This window comes from Daphnia pulex, chromosome 6 (genome assembly GCF_021134715.1).
Source record: "Daphnia pulex isolate KAP4 chromosome 6, ASM2113471v1".
NCBI lineage: Eukaryota > Metazoa > Arthropoda > Branchiopoda > Diplostraca > Daphniidae > Daphnia > Daphnia pulex.
The window spans coordinates 4,631,096-4,644,445 of NC_060022.1; the positions used below are offsets into that span (position 1 = coordinate 4,631,096).

The 13,350-nt window shown below is 39.6% G+C and overlaps 3 protein-coding genes across 3 annotated transcripts; 2 read left to right on the forward strand and 1 right to left on the reverse strand.

The window, feature by feature from the left end:
* Positions 1–100: 100 nt before the first annotated feature.
* On the reverse strand, positions 101–5,444 carry LOC124195969 (phosphatidylinositide phosphatase SAC2-like). The gene is made up of 14 exons (XM_046590675.1): positions 5,365–5,444; positions 4,947–5,281; positions 4,610–4,748; positions 4,426–4,506; positions 3,829–4,358; positions 3,438–3,762; positions 3,174–3,366; positions 2,944–3,109; positions 2,716–2,877; positions 2,568–2,638; positions 2,182–2,499; positions 1,830–2,113; positions 1,562–1,759; positions 101–1,500 (listed from the first exon to the last, which is right to left on the reverse strand). The coding sequence occupies exons 3-14, from the start codon at positions 4,704–4,706 to the stop codon at positions 578–580; spliced, it is 3,348 nt and encodes a 1,115-aa protein (XP_046446631.1). The 5' UTR covers positions 4,707–4,748; positions 4,947–5,281; positions 5,365–5,444; the 3' UTR covers positions 101–577.
* A 271-nt stretch (positions 5,445–5,715) lies between these two features.
* LOC124195977 (sphingomyelin phosphodiesterase-like) lies at positions 5,716–8,562 on the forward strand. Its single transcript, XM_046590702.1, has 9 exons — positions 5,716–6,202; positions 6,290–6,498; positions 6,565–6,729; positions 6,812–7,039; positions 7,101–7,273; positions 7,360–7,642; positions 7,707–7,979; positions 8,053–8,243; positions 8,322–8,562. The coding sequence occupies exons 1-9, from the start codon at positions 6,148–6,150 to the stop codon at positions 8,476–8,478; spliced, it is 1,734 nt and encodes a 577-aa protein (XP_046446658.1). The 5' UTR covers positions 5,716–6,147; the 3' UTR covers positions 8,479–8,562.
* Positions 8,563–8,648: 86 nt separating this feature from the next.
* On the forward strand, positions 8,649–13,254 carry LOC124195976 (sphingomyelin phosphodiesterase-like). The gene is made up of 10 exons (XM_046590701.1): positions 8,649–8,809; positions 8,883–9,079; positions 9,139–9,306; positions 9,372–9,599; positions 9,674–9,846; positions 9,928–10,210; positions 10,273–10,548; positions 10,622–10,815; positions 10,905–12,787; positions 12,906–13,254. The coding sequence occupies exons 1-9, from the start codon at positions 8,731–8,733 to the stop codon at positions 11,056–11,058; spliced, it is 1,752 nt and encodes a 583-aa protein (XP_046446657.1). The 5' UTR covers positions 8,649–8,730; the 3' UTR covers positions 11,059–12,787; positions 12,906–13,254.
* Positions 13,255–13,350: the final 96 nt, after the last annotated feature.

Sequence of the window (13,350 nt, forward strand, 5' to 3'; positions counted from 1 at the left end):
CAAAATTTGAATTAGGAATACAAACAATTTGTTAATTTAAAAATGAAACAAATTCAAAACAAAATGTATCAACATGAATCAAAACGGGAATCGAGTTCGATTGCGCGCATAAGAACATGTATTTCAAATCAAGATAGGAAAAAATTTAATTCAGTGAACACGCACAATGTTACAACGCAAGCTATACATGTTCGTAAAGCATGGTCTAATATGAAGTGAGTATTAATTTTTTTTTTTCTAGAACGCCCTGTATCATATATTCGATTTTGACTCAAAAGCAAACACAGGATTGATGACTAGACATCGTGAATTGCGATCTCGCAGAAATACTGATATCTTCCATCAATAATAAGGGCCTGAGTGGAGCTCCTATGTGAGAGCAGCATTTTGAAGACACTTGCATGTCTTTCGCAGCATAAATTACTTACTAGTACTGAGTGGACCAAGATATAAAACATTAGACTACTACGATAATATCTGAAATGATAGAGGCGAGAATGCTAATGGAATGTTCGATACAGCGATACGTTTTAAAAGCCACGTTTCGCTAGGAGGGACTGCGGTGCAAATCTGGTTATTAAAGACGAATAATTCTAGTGTTTGTGCAGATATTCCGCTTCGTTACATCTTCATCCTCGTTATCTTTGCTGATCGATGTATCCTTCTTATTTGTGTCCAGCATTTTTCTAGGGTCAAGATTGGCGCCTAGATTCTGGACACCTTTAGCCAACATCACAAGTGGATTTCCTTTAACGCTAGTAGGCGACGTGAGAATACCCATATTGAACTTTCCGTGTGAACTAGGGATTTTAAACGAGGCCAAAACGTTGGTCCCGACTGGAAGTAATCCTTCGTGATTGGATTTTGAATTTTTCATTTCTACGGTGACTGGATTACTGCCCAAGCTCGTCTCGGAGGAGGCACGAAGTAGATTGGAGGACTCTTCAGCTGCAACACGTAATTCAATGCGTTCCGACGAGTGAGATAAGTGCTTCAGCCGTTGAACGGAAGCTTGACTGGTATTTTCTGCGCCGTCCGTTGTACTGATCTGAATTTCTGGTGTTACAATCAAGCGAATATGCTCGTCGAGTCTGCCCAGCTCTCCATTGCGCTTCCCTTTCGGCAAGCAACGGCTATCAAATTGTCCAGCGCTAACACAACGGAGTAAGACTTTAGGCTGCGGAGGTTTTTCGAGCGGCTTCGTTTCTTCGAGCAAATGGTCGGTTACCTCTAACCGAATTTCGTTGCCAGTGAGGAATAGGACGCCAACTGACGGTAAATGTAAAACGTCCTTGATTACTGAAAATGATGTGAGATCGTTCAAACTAGAATAACTAGAAGGCATTCGCAATTCTGGGTTAGGTAATCCAGTTGTCGGAAGCTCTATCGCTTGGTCGGAAACTTCCTTCTTTTTACTGACTGAACGGCCTAAATTGCGTGATATTGCTGAAGGTTTCAAACGGGAAAAGTGGGAGGTAACGCTGGATAATGCCTTGTTGCCTAAAAGAACAAAAAGATATTGGAAAATGAATGTAAGAACACATCATTTCCAACAACTTACCAGCTTGTTTAAATGCAGACAGCTGCCCTTCGGATGCATTTCGTGGGAATCCACCCTGCCAAAGCGGTACTTCAATGTGCCCAATTTTTGTAGTGGATTTTAGTGAGATTTTTTCCAAAGTGCCGACCACATAGGGAATCGACAACTGAGATATATCCATAGTAACATGAATGGTTTCGGCAATTGCCTTTAATGACTCTGCACCATAAACGATTCAATAAGAAGTCGTTATCAACAAGTTAAAACAAATCAAATATTAGTCAAGTACCGTTCATATCCTCTGTCTTGCAAATGGGAACAGCCATGTTGTTAAAAAATCTTAGTCTGGTCGAACGAAATTGTAAAACTTCTCCCTCATCCGACGAATTTCGCACATGCACGCGCATGAAGAAAGTCGGCGGAGAAGCCGCTTCACGCTTAGGTGACTTGAGGAAATTCACGCCAGCATTTGACAACAAGTTTGATTTACCTTCTGATCCGACTTCCAACTTCGTCAGATCAGCCAGAGAGAATATTTTACATGCTCTGACGTGATCTACGTCATCATCGTACCTAAAAATGGTCACGATATTAACTTGGGACTAATTCAGACAACCAACCGATGTGATAGAATGACTTACGAAACCACGTAAAGGTGTTCCCGTGACAGAATGACAATAACATCCATGTCAACCTGAGTGGGGTCTCCAGTGACGGGATGGGCATCGACCAATCCCCAAGAACCGACAATGATTTCTTCTGGACTAACAAACTGTTTGCGACAATCTTCGATCACCTGACGAACTCTATCGGCTGTCTGCAAAACAACTTCTTCGTCATCTTCCATCATGTTACTCTGGCCGCATAGAATATTCAGTGCATCCTCCGGCTGGATGTTTCCGAGCACAAGATCAATCGCTGTCTGTTTCAGCGTATCCTTGAATCGATTGAGGTAATACCTAACACCAAAAAAGATTAATTAAATAAAAGTTCTTTTATAACATGATACTATCCAAGAAGCTTTTACCTATTAGCTGAGTTCATCCCGTCTTTCATCATTCCCGCAAGCCTTCTTTCACCAGTTCTTGTAAAATCACCCTATAATTAAAAGAATAATTATTTAGATCCCATTAATACACAATGCTTATTAGTTTTAATAGTTTAACAAAACAAACCTTTAGGGCGTTTGTTCCAGCGTATTGCCGGCTGAGAACATCACCATTGTTGGCCCACATTGTATTAAACGCTGTTTTAAGCGCTGGCCAGAACGTGCCTTCTGGAGGAAGGATTCCTAATTTGCTTAGTTGACCTTCCAAAATTAATTTCCCGAAAGCAGTCTGATGAAGAAAAAACATAAATTTAACCGCAATTGGTTAAACTTTTAACTGAAACATGCAACACACCTGGCAAACATTGGTTCGATCGAGGCAGTCCATACAGTTTATTCGAAAGGTTGACTGCTGTTGACAAATGATACCGTGTGAATCGATCCACGTATACCTCATATCGTGAAGCACGTCTTCCAGTCCATTTAAAAGACGTCCGACATTCTCAAATCGCATACCACGGCTAGGAGGAACCCACGATCAGTTACAAAAATAAACATTGGAAAATTTTCGTCGAAATATCTCACCAATGCTCGTGGAAATCAAAAGTTACATAGGTGATTCTTGCGTCATTCAAATGAATCATCTGTTCTGTAAAAGCGTCTCCGATAATCTTCTCTTTTCCATTCTGTTCCACCAGGCTAACGACGCACAAATTTCCGTAGATGGGCAACTCACGTTCAAAATGACGTTGAAACGCAACCTGAGTGTCTTCCACGCCTACAAACAAAAATAAAGACATCTACTTTTAACACACGACATGATTTCATGTAGAAATGAAAGAAATTTACCTCGATCAATCTGAGGAGGTGGACGATATTTGAATCCTGGTTGGGACCAAAATACAGGAACTGATCCTCGGACTTGCACGAATGATAAAATGTGATCTCCGAAGAGGAGACACTGTTCCGTTTCCACATAATTTGCAACGTAACCATTTTCGTCGACTCCACGGCGTTTGTATCGGGTTCCAGCTCGATTTCGTGAACGACGTGAAATAAGTAATAAAGTCAAAGGCTTATTGAAATTCGTTACCCCATCAAGCACGACAGGTACAGTATCAATATGGATGTAGCCATGAAGAATAGGGATAATCCAGGGATCAGCTTTGGGATCCTACAAATAACAAATATTTTTAGTCGTAAATATGAGGCCACAAGTTTCAAAAGTTGACTCAATTACCCCCAAATCAATCAATTCTTTGAGAAGATATTTATTCCAGAAGAAACGGCTGTTTGCTGATCGCCAAGAAACATTGGTTGAATTATAGCTCTCACCCAAAACCGGGATAGAATTGGTCAGATCGACAGTAGGAGAAAAATAAAAAGAATCTGCATGAGTGAACATCTTTTCCATTTCATCCCAAATTTTCCTGGCCCCGCGATCGCCTTCTCTTCCATCAATTCCAATTCTTTGAGCGGCTTGAACAGTTGTACTTTTAAATGATTTGGTAGCGGACTTTATGGAACCCCAAGTCTTGGCTAAAGCTTCCTGTTGCCTAGAACTGTGTGAGGGTTTGTTTCCTCCGTCATCCGATCTTTGGTTGAATGCGACAGAATTGCTATGTTTCGAACACGGATGAGTAGTGATTTCGGCTTCTTGCTGACCCAGAGAAAGCAGGCCGATTTTGTTGATTTTAAAAATAGGCTGATTTTTCCAAACATAGCCAACAAGACTGCAGCTTTCTATAACTAGTAATTGAGGATCTGTGTCTACAAATAAAGCAGAATTGATGGCAAAATTCTTCACTAAGAGATAATAGAGATTTTGATTTTTTACCAGGAAAAGAATTTAATTTGCCGACTATCCCATGGACAAGGCCCATGCAATGAGGATCATCAGCTTTTGTCAGGTCCCAGGCTAGACAATAAATGAATTAAAATAATGAAACAATGAAAAATTCACCAGTTAAATAAATTTAAAAAAAAAATTGAAATATTTATCATCTGATTGATGAACTAACCTGTTCTCGGTTCTAAATGACCAGTTTTTCTGTTACACCATAGACTGTGCTCTCCTTGTCGAAAGATGTAATATTCAGTAGTTCTAAAGAGTTCCATTTCAGTTTTCTTTTGAAATTCTTGAACAGTGAAAAGAAAAATCTGCAATATGGTGGAATTTACAATATCATCAATGAAATAATTTAGGTGACCAATAATTTAACAAGCTTTGCTTATAATTACTTAAACAAAAAACTTCTTTTATGTATGCAAAATTGAGGATGAGGAATAGATATTATAAAACGACCTTTCAAAACAAAGAAACATTTCCCTCGAAAATAAGGTAATGGCTTAACTTACGGATTAACGACGAGGAAACTTTCGAACAATCTTCTGTCTGTATTGAAAGAGGAAAAATTTACATTGTTTCCCAAATAAAAAGCTAAAATGTTTGTCATTAAAGAACCCTATTTAGCTCAGTCGTTTCTCACGATAAAAGACAATTAAACTGCACGAAGCAACTTGAAATTCATGAAATTCTTCTTCAATTCTCCATGTTTTGACAGAAAATGGCTGCTAAGGGCTGAGGCACTGTAAAGTGTAAACAGTAGGTCGACTTGTCAAAAAATTGCATTATTTGTTTTGATTTTTTATTGGGTTCTGCAACCACATACGTTTGGGCAACTTCACTTGCTCTTTTCAATTAGAAATTAAATAAATCAGAATTCAGAAACAAAAATTAGTTGAATGGAGTTAGGAACAGAAATAATTCTGTTACCTGAATTATTTATTTTGGGCGTCAAACGGAACTCCTGAACGAACGCAATTAAATTTATGCTACTCTTTCCGCAGAGGCAGTCAAACCTGGTCAAACAAAGTAGAGATATAGACTCCTAGAGTCTATAGCTCCGATCTATAGCTCCGTCTATAGTTCAGAGCTATAGACTCCGAGAGTCTATAGCTCTCAGATAAAGACCTTGTGTCCTAAAGTGTTTATCTGTGCTAGCAGTCACATTATTTTGTTTAACTTTTGTTTCCAGCTGTTCTCTAAAAAATAATGTTGAAGGTTGCGTACTTGCGTAGGTACCAATCTTTCTCAAACAGACTGTCTGAGCGACACCGACTTTCTGCTAGGATTGTGCTTCAGCGCCACACATCCGCTAACGCGTTAAACATTTTAAATATTTTTGGAAATCCGTGTTGCATGGACAATTATTTATATTTGCCGTGTTGGATGCAATTGTCGATAAATAATCTAGTGGGATTAGTTCGAATAAATATTTTGTGGATAGTTTTTAACTTAATCTTTCGTAAAAGTATACTTTGTACTGACACGCACCAAAATTGATACAGAAGCTTATAATCCTAATACATTGATATAAGTATACATTATTGATACTAAAATACTATCTGCGACTTTCGTCCACTATCGGTTGGAAATTTTCAACAACATCAAACAAAGTTATTCTCACCCATCAACAGCTGAATATTTCATAAACACGGTTTGTTAAGTCAAGTATAGACATATTAACAGACAGTCCGTTCCAGTGAACCCAAAAAAATGAAGATTCACCTTCTCGTATTTAGCCTGATCATTTATTCATCAGGAGTTTTTTGTAAGTATTTACAACGAATAAGAAATTAAATAAGATGCGTCAGGCAGAATAAATATCATAACTTTCCTCTCGATTCGTTTGATACAGCTGCACCTTTGGAGTATTCGCTGGTAGATTCCAAGTCAGAAAAAGGACTTATAAGCTGTGCCCTTTGTAATTCCATCATCTCCGATGTATTCACGGGATTTGAAACTGGTCAAACTGACGAGGAAATCTCGGCTGGTATAGCCCAGCGATGTGAAACGCTCAATTTGTACAATTACAAAGTTTGCTACGGAACAGCTTTCATAGCCATGGTAAGCCGATGCGAAGCATCAATATTTATTTTATGCAATTGCACTAAAATAATGTTTCACACTTAGCCAACTATCAGGTACATCTACTCGCTGGGATTGGTCGAAGGAAATATTTGCGGCATGTTGTTGCAAACCGAAAATTGTGGATTTTCGGATCCTGGGTTGCTCGAATGGTCAGTTACACCCAGTTCGATTCCTAAACCACCCGTCACTGAACCTGCTTTGCCACCGGTATTGTTTCATTATTAATATTTGTTTTTTTTTTCAAGTTTTATTTAAAATTTTTAAAAATTGTATAACTCCCGGCGTGAAGGATGATTCTCCAACGCTGAAAGTGTTGCACTTGTCCGACATCCATTGGGATCCGGAATATCTTGAAGGATCGAACGCCGTGTGCACTGATCCGATGTGTTGTCGAGCCTCGTCTGGAGATGTTGTTAACGCTACAGATGCAGCTGGATACTGGGGAGACCGTCGCGGATGCGACATACCTTGGCGGACCATTGAAAACGCCGTTGCTCACATCGCCCAACAACATTCGGTATTAATTGTTTATATTCCTGTCCTATGGAAAATCAATAAGGCAACGCATTATTTGACAGGACGTGTCTTACATCATTTGGACGGGAGATTTGATTCCTCACGATACCTGGTCAACCGACAAAGATGAAAACCTTATGATCATTGATAGTTTGATGACTCTAATGCAGCAATATTTCCCTGGAGTTCCTATGTATCCGACTTTAGGAAATCACGAGTCCCATCCAGTCAACACGTAAGTATAAATAACTCTTATGAGAATTAAACATTCCCTCTTCCATTAATTGAAATTGAAATATTATTATTTTTATAAATTCTTAGTTTTGCTCCGCCTGAAATTACTGATGTTGAATTCAACACTGCTTGGCTGTATGACGAAGCCGATCGACAATGGGCTCGATGGCTCCCGGCTGAAGTCTCCTCAACTGTTCGTTATGGAGGTTTCTACACTACACTGGCTCAACCGGGCCTCCGTATCGTCTCGATGAATATGAACTACTGCTACATTTTCAACTACTGGACTTACTACAAGTCCCAAGATCCAGCTTCGATTCTTACCTGGCTTAATCAAGTCCTTGAAGATGCCGAATTAGCTGGAGAAAAGGTAAGTGATTTAATTAATACAAGCACTAATTTGCAAACGGTGCTGATAGAAATGTGTCCATCAGGTCCATATTCTCAGTCATATTCCACCTGGCAACGGTGATTGCTGGACGATCTTTAGTCGAGAGTTTGCCAAAATTATTAACAGATTTGAATCAACGGTGGCCGCCCAGTTTTACGGACACACCCACAACGACGAATATAAAATCTTCTACGATCTGGTCGAATTGGATCGAGCCGTTAATGTGGCTTTCGTCGCACCCAGTCTAACAGCCTCGTCTGATAACGCTGGTTATCGCATTTACACTATCGACGGCCCGAGACCCGGATCCACTTGGGTAAATGTTTGAATTGGCGCCCTTTATCGACATGACTATTTAATACATCAATTTCAATGGCGTGTGAATATAGGCTGTGCTGGACCACAGTTCATGGATCATGAATCTGACGGTTGCAAATGCAGATCCTTCCATCAGTCCCGTCTGGTTTGAATTGTACCAAGCAAAACAGGATTATGGTCTGACTGACCTGAGTCCCAGATCGATGGATGTCTTTTACCAACGACTAGTGACTGACGACGCCCTCTTTCAATTGTATTTTGCGTAAGTGATTTATTGAAATTATAGAATGCGTCTTTCCTATATAATGCGCTGATCAAACAAACTTTTTTGCTATTCAAGGCACTACTACAAAAAGGCAGAAGAAAGGCTTGAAAAAGGATGCGACGCTGATTGTCGCACCAAGTTACTGTGCTTCATCGTCACCACCGATCCACTCGATCAAAGCCGTTGCCAAAATATACGTCGCCAGCTTTTGAGCCAGCATCCTGAATTCTAAACAACTATCGTATATGATAGCCATTCCGCTTGAAAATTCCCGTCTGTGGGTTATCGCGCTACAATACAAATTATTACTCTGCCATTTTGAATTTCGCAATTCCGCTTTTTAAAATGATAAAGTGTTCCCGCCGCAACAACTTTAGCGCTAGAGGGCATTACGCCCGTTGTAAACAAACCAAAGTGTCAAATTTAAGAACTAAAAAAATTAGTTAAGTGATTCCTCCTACTTCTTTTAAGGATATAATAGAGCATGCCCTTAATAGTCAAGCAAAACCTATTTGTTCTGATTTTGTGTTTGATTGGATTATTGGACCGTTTAACTCCATCACGTAATAACTAATTCTTGCAAATTTTACGATTTCGATTAAAAATTACACATAATTTGTCTATTTGCGTCTGTAGATGGGTCGATACAGGCAGTAACTGATGACAAGAGCACTTTGAAGTGTGCTCTTTGCAATGAAATTGTTGATGAAATTTTCAAAGGCTTTAACAATGGGATGACTGACAGAGAAATTTCCTTTCTGATTGGCCAAAGATGTGAAACCCTCAACATCTTCAATTTTAAACTCTGCAATGGCACAGCCTCAATTATCATGGTAATAGTAATAAAATCCTTTGACATTCTCTGATAAAATGAATTCTCTTATTTTGACAGCCAACTATTAGGTATATGCATACCAATCAATTGCTCATCCAGGGCAACCTTTGTGGTATTTATCTGCAAGCTGACAATTGCTCCTTGTCAGATCCAGACAATTTAGAGTGGAACATCACCTCTAGTTCTGTCTCCAAGCCACCAATCACGCCATTTGTTCTACCATCTGTGAGTATAAGACAAAAAGAAAAATTAATTACAACACTAATCCGCTAATTTCTTGCGCTTAAAAGGTAGAATCTCCTACGATCAAAGTGCTACATTTAGCGGATCTTCATTGGGATCCGGATTATGTTGTAGGATCGAATGCGGTATGCAAAGAACTTGTCTGTTGTCGGGCTGATTCGGGAGACCTTTTGAACCAGACAGACGCTGCCGGATACTGGGGAGATTATCGAAGCTGCGATTTGCCATGGTACACCATAGAGAAAGCAGTGGCCCACATGGCTGAGAAGCACTCGGTTTGTGTTAATACTTCAAGTACTGGTATACAAATTGAGATTAAAATTTTTTTTTTCCATTTCTACACAATCAGGACGCCGCTTACATCATATGGACAGGTGACTTGGCTCCGCACAATGTCTGGTCGACAAACAAAGAAGAAAACATTTACGTTATAGAGCGCTTAATGAATTTGATTCAGCAATATTTTCCAAAAACGCCCGTGTATGCGACTCTGGGAAATCATGAAGCCCATCCATCTGACACGTAATAATTCATATTACAGAGCGATATTTAAAACTGCGTCGAGTTATGTAATTCTTTTGTTGATTCCAATGGTATTGGCAGTTTTGCGCCGCCGGAGATAACAGACGAAGAATTTAACACTGCCTGGTTATATGACGTTGCTGCTCGACAGTGGGCCCGATGGCTTCCGGCGGAAGTCGCTTCCACCATCCGTTACGGAGGTTATTACACAGCCGTGATCCTGCCGGGGCTTCGCGTGATCTCACTAAACACAAACTACTGTTACACGGGCAACTGGTGGACATTGTCCAAGTCGCAAGATCCTGCTTCCAGCCTCCTTTGGCTGAATAAGGTCCTAGAAGATGCCGAACGAGCCGGTGAAAAAGTATAATTTATTAATTACTGTCAATCAATCCTTTACGACATTCATTGATTAAATGTTGACAGGTTCACATTTTGAGTCATATCCCGCCTGGTAACGGTGATTGCTGGACGATTTTCAGCCGAGAATTTTCAAAAATCATCAACCGCTTTGAATCGACAGTGGCCGCTCAATTTTACGGACACACCCACAAAGATGAATTCAAAATCTTTTACGATCTCGTTGATAGAAATCGGCCTACAAATGTCGCCTTCATCGGGCCCAGTCTCACGCCATTTACTGAACTCAATCCTGGATATCGAGTCTACACGATTGACGGTAGTCGTCCTGGTTCCACTTGGGTTAGATCTTGATTACTTTTTGCCAAAATTATTATTCCCTATTTTAATATCATCGTATACACCGCCGTGATAGGCTGTGCTGGACTTTGCCACTTGGGCTATGAACTTGACTGCAGCCAATCTTCTCGGTCCAAGTGTTGATCCTGTCTGGTTCGAGCTCTACCAAATGAAACAAGAATACCAGCTCAATGACTTGAGTCCAAACGGAATGAGCGTTTTCTTCCGGCGGATGTTGGTCGACGATGCCCTCTTTCAGCGATATTTCCAGTATGCACCAGTTATTTATTCGATCCGTTTTTACCCAATTGCGCAATGAGTAAATATTGAAACAAATTTGAATGATTGCAACACGTCAGGAACTATTATAGGAATTCGGACAGGAGAGTGCCGCAAGGTTGCGATGATGATTGCCGGTTGAGGCTGCTTTGCTTCACCGTCACAACGGATATCGCCGACCAAAGTCGCTGTGTGCAAATTGCGAAGCAAATACTAAAGCATGACGAATTTTAACAAAATAAGACATTGTGCAATTGAGATATTTCTGAAAAACTTGCCATGTTTGGATTGCCCGTTTGAATTGGACCACTCTAAAGATTACGCAGCAGGTTCATTCTGGCTATGTCGGCTATACTGCCTTGAAGAAAAAACATTTTCTTAAGAAAATAGATTTGTTTTGTGTGTGTGTTTTTCATTAATTCTTTTCCTTGATAGACGCCCTTCGACGTATATGGTCAAAATACTCATAGTAATTGGCATTTTATAAGATTGGCCCATAGCAAGATATAGTTGGAAATTTGGGTTTTTTGGCTTTCACTTTCAATTTAACTTTTGCCGAGTAAACCCAAAAATGGCCATACAATGTTGTATTCCTTTTTACATTTACCGACTGTCCGAATTCATGTCATCTAGATACATATCTCCAGTTATTTCCCGCCTGGTATGCTAATTGATGGACGATCTTTAGTCGGGAATTCTTTAAAAATATAATAAGAATTATAACATTAAAAAGAGAAATAAAACATTTTCTATGAAGCAGCTGCTGACGTCACTCGGTCTGGTAATGTTTGGCCTTCATTGCACTTACTCTTGTCACCATTTTATACAACCTAAATCCGGGGGTACGTTAACTGACATCATCGATGGTCAACGGTTTGATTCAAGTTGGTGTTATTGTTGAAAGTTTCAGTGACGTATTTCTGATATCGTCATAACGTATGTTTTACAATTTAGGCCGTACTAGATTTCTCACACATGCCCATGCTAGACGCAAACTTTAGAAGGTTCAGAAGTCGACCCGAGTGCTGCATGAATGACAACGCTCTTTCCCCAGGTCTATTTTGAGCAAACCAACGAAAATCAATCAGTAATGCATTTGAATTTGGCGCTATCACTTTCTGAGTCATTGGTAAGGAAATAACACACCCTCAGGACTACTAGGAGAAATGAGTTATATACACAACTGATTTGAACAATTGCAATAAGGGAAGTTCAGACGTGCGGAATTTCACTTAGGAAACAAACCTATAATGCTAACCACGTCCTTCTCGGGAATGTATATATGTACTATTCGATCAATGAAGCAATCAAAACCGCACTGATTGAAATAAGTATATTTTTACATCAAGGTTATTCAGGTATCCTTGTAGTTCAAAATTAGAGCTTAAGAACCATAAGGCAGGATAACTATAATACATTATCGAATTAGTCGTATATAGTTGGCGTATACTTGGTTTTGTTACACTTGTGTCGAGGTAAATTTCCGGGGAAAACCAACAATTATATGCCATTAATACAGCGTTGATATTCAATGCTGTGTGGCGCTTTAAATAGCTTTATATGTGTTTTAATAGCTTTGATGTAATTTCTCGCCTACTGGACCGTGTCGCTGTAGCAGATGGGATCATAGTTTTTACACGTTGTACAACACAGATGTGGTTTGTTAATCTGCAGAGTTTTCTATTTGATTTTTTCTCATGCAATATTACAATTCGTAATTGTAGCGCTCCCGTTCCGACGACGCGCTTTCCCCCACGTTCTCTTTGTTTGTTTGTTTATTTTTCACACACGTGAAACCGGGAATTGGAGCGTGATGGATAAGAAACTGGTATAAAAACCCAAGTAGAAGGATAGTACTGACATCAGTCGACATTCAGCGGACCAATCAAAAACATTCCTCCGGTTTTAGCTCAAAGGACGAATTCGTTATACCCCTTCGTGCAGAATGGAAATCACCGTCAAAGTAACGAAAATGGCGTTTTTTATTTGAATGTTTTATTGGATCACATTTCCATGTTTTAATAATTTGACATTTTCGGCTAAACAATTTATTTATATTTCGTATACTGTGTTACATCTAGGTCGTATTGGTGAAAACGCCTTAAAATATTCCCGTGTCCTTTTTGATTGTGTTGTGTGTCCTCCTCCTCGTGAAAAGACGTGACGACACCTTTAAGAACCGAGCGACGCGATATAACAAGGAATGGCGACTCTACGGATACGGGCATGGCGATTAATATCTTCTTATACAAAATATGAGGAAACTTCTTCTACTTTGGACAAGTTGGCGCCTCTGCAATAACAAGACGTTTATCTCTTTTTATTTTTCAATTGGTTTGGAATATGCCTGATTTGCTTTGTATTTCGCTTGATATTATCTTTTTTTGGCAAAGCAACTGTAAATGAATCAATTTAAAAAAAGAAAATCAATTTGTGGGTTTGGTTGTCCAAGGGTTTGTCTGCCGATGACGTATATCACTGGATCGATAACAGTTTGAGTCAACGGAAAATACGCGATAAGCTATA

Bases quoted from the DNA above. Each gene is read 5' to 3' on its own strand.
- LOC124195969 (XM_046590675.1), bottom strand. From the start codon at position 4,706: ATGGAACTCTTTAGAACTACTGAATATTACATCTTTCGACAAGGAGAG. The intron at 3,367-3,437 runs GTAAATTTCTTT...TTTTGTTTGTAG, and splicing joins ACCTCCTCAGATTGATCGAG to GCGTGGAAGACACTCAGGTT. The intron at 2,639-2,715 runs GTTTGTTTTGTT...TTTTAATTATAG, and splicing joins CTGGAACAAACGCCCTAAAG to GGTGATTTTACAAGAACTGG.
- LOC124195977 (XM_046590702.1), top strand. From the start codon at position 6,148: ATGAAGATTCACCTTCTCGTATTTAGCCTGATCATTTATTCATCAGGA. The intron at 7,643-7,706 runs GTAAGTGATTTA...TGTGTCCATCAG, and splicing joins CCGAATTAGCTGGAGAAAAG to GTCCATATTCTCAGTCATAT. The intron at 7,980-8,052 runs GTAAATGTTTGA...GTGTGAATATAG, and splicing joins CGAGACCCGGATCCACTTGG to GCTGTGCTGGACCACAGTTC.
- LOC124195976 (XM_046590701.1), top strand. From the start codon at position 8,731: ATGCCCTTAATAGTCAAGCAAAACCTATTTGTTCTGATTTTGTGTTTG. The intron at 9,307-9,371 runs GTGAGTATAAGA...TGCGCTTAAAAG, and splicing joins CGCCATTTGTTCTACCATCT to GTAGAATCTCCTACGATCAA. The intron at 9,600-9,673 runs GTTTGTGTTAAT...CTACACAATCAG, and splicing joins ACATGGCTGAGAAGCACTCG to GACGCCGCTTACATCATATG.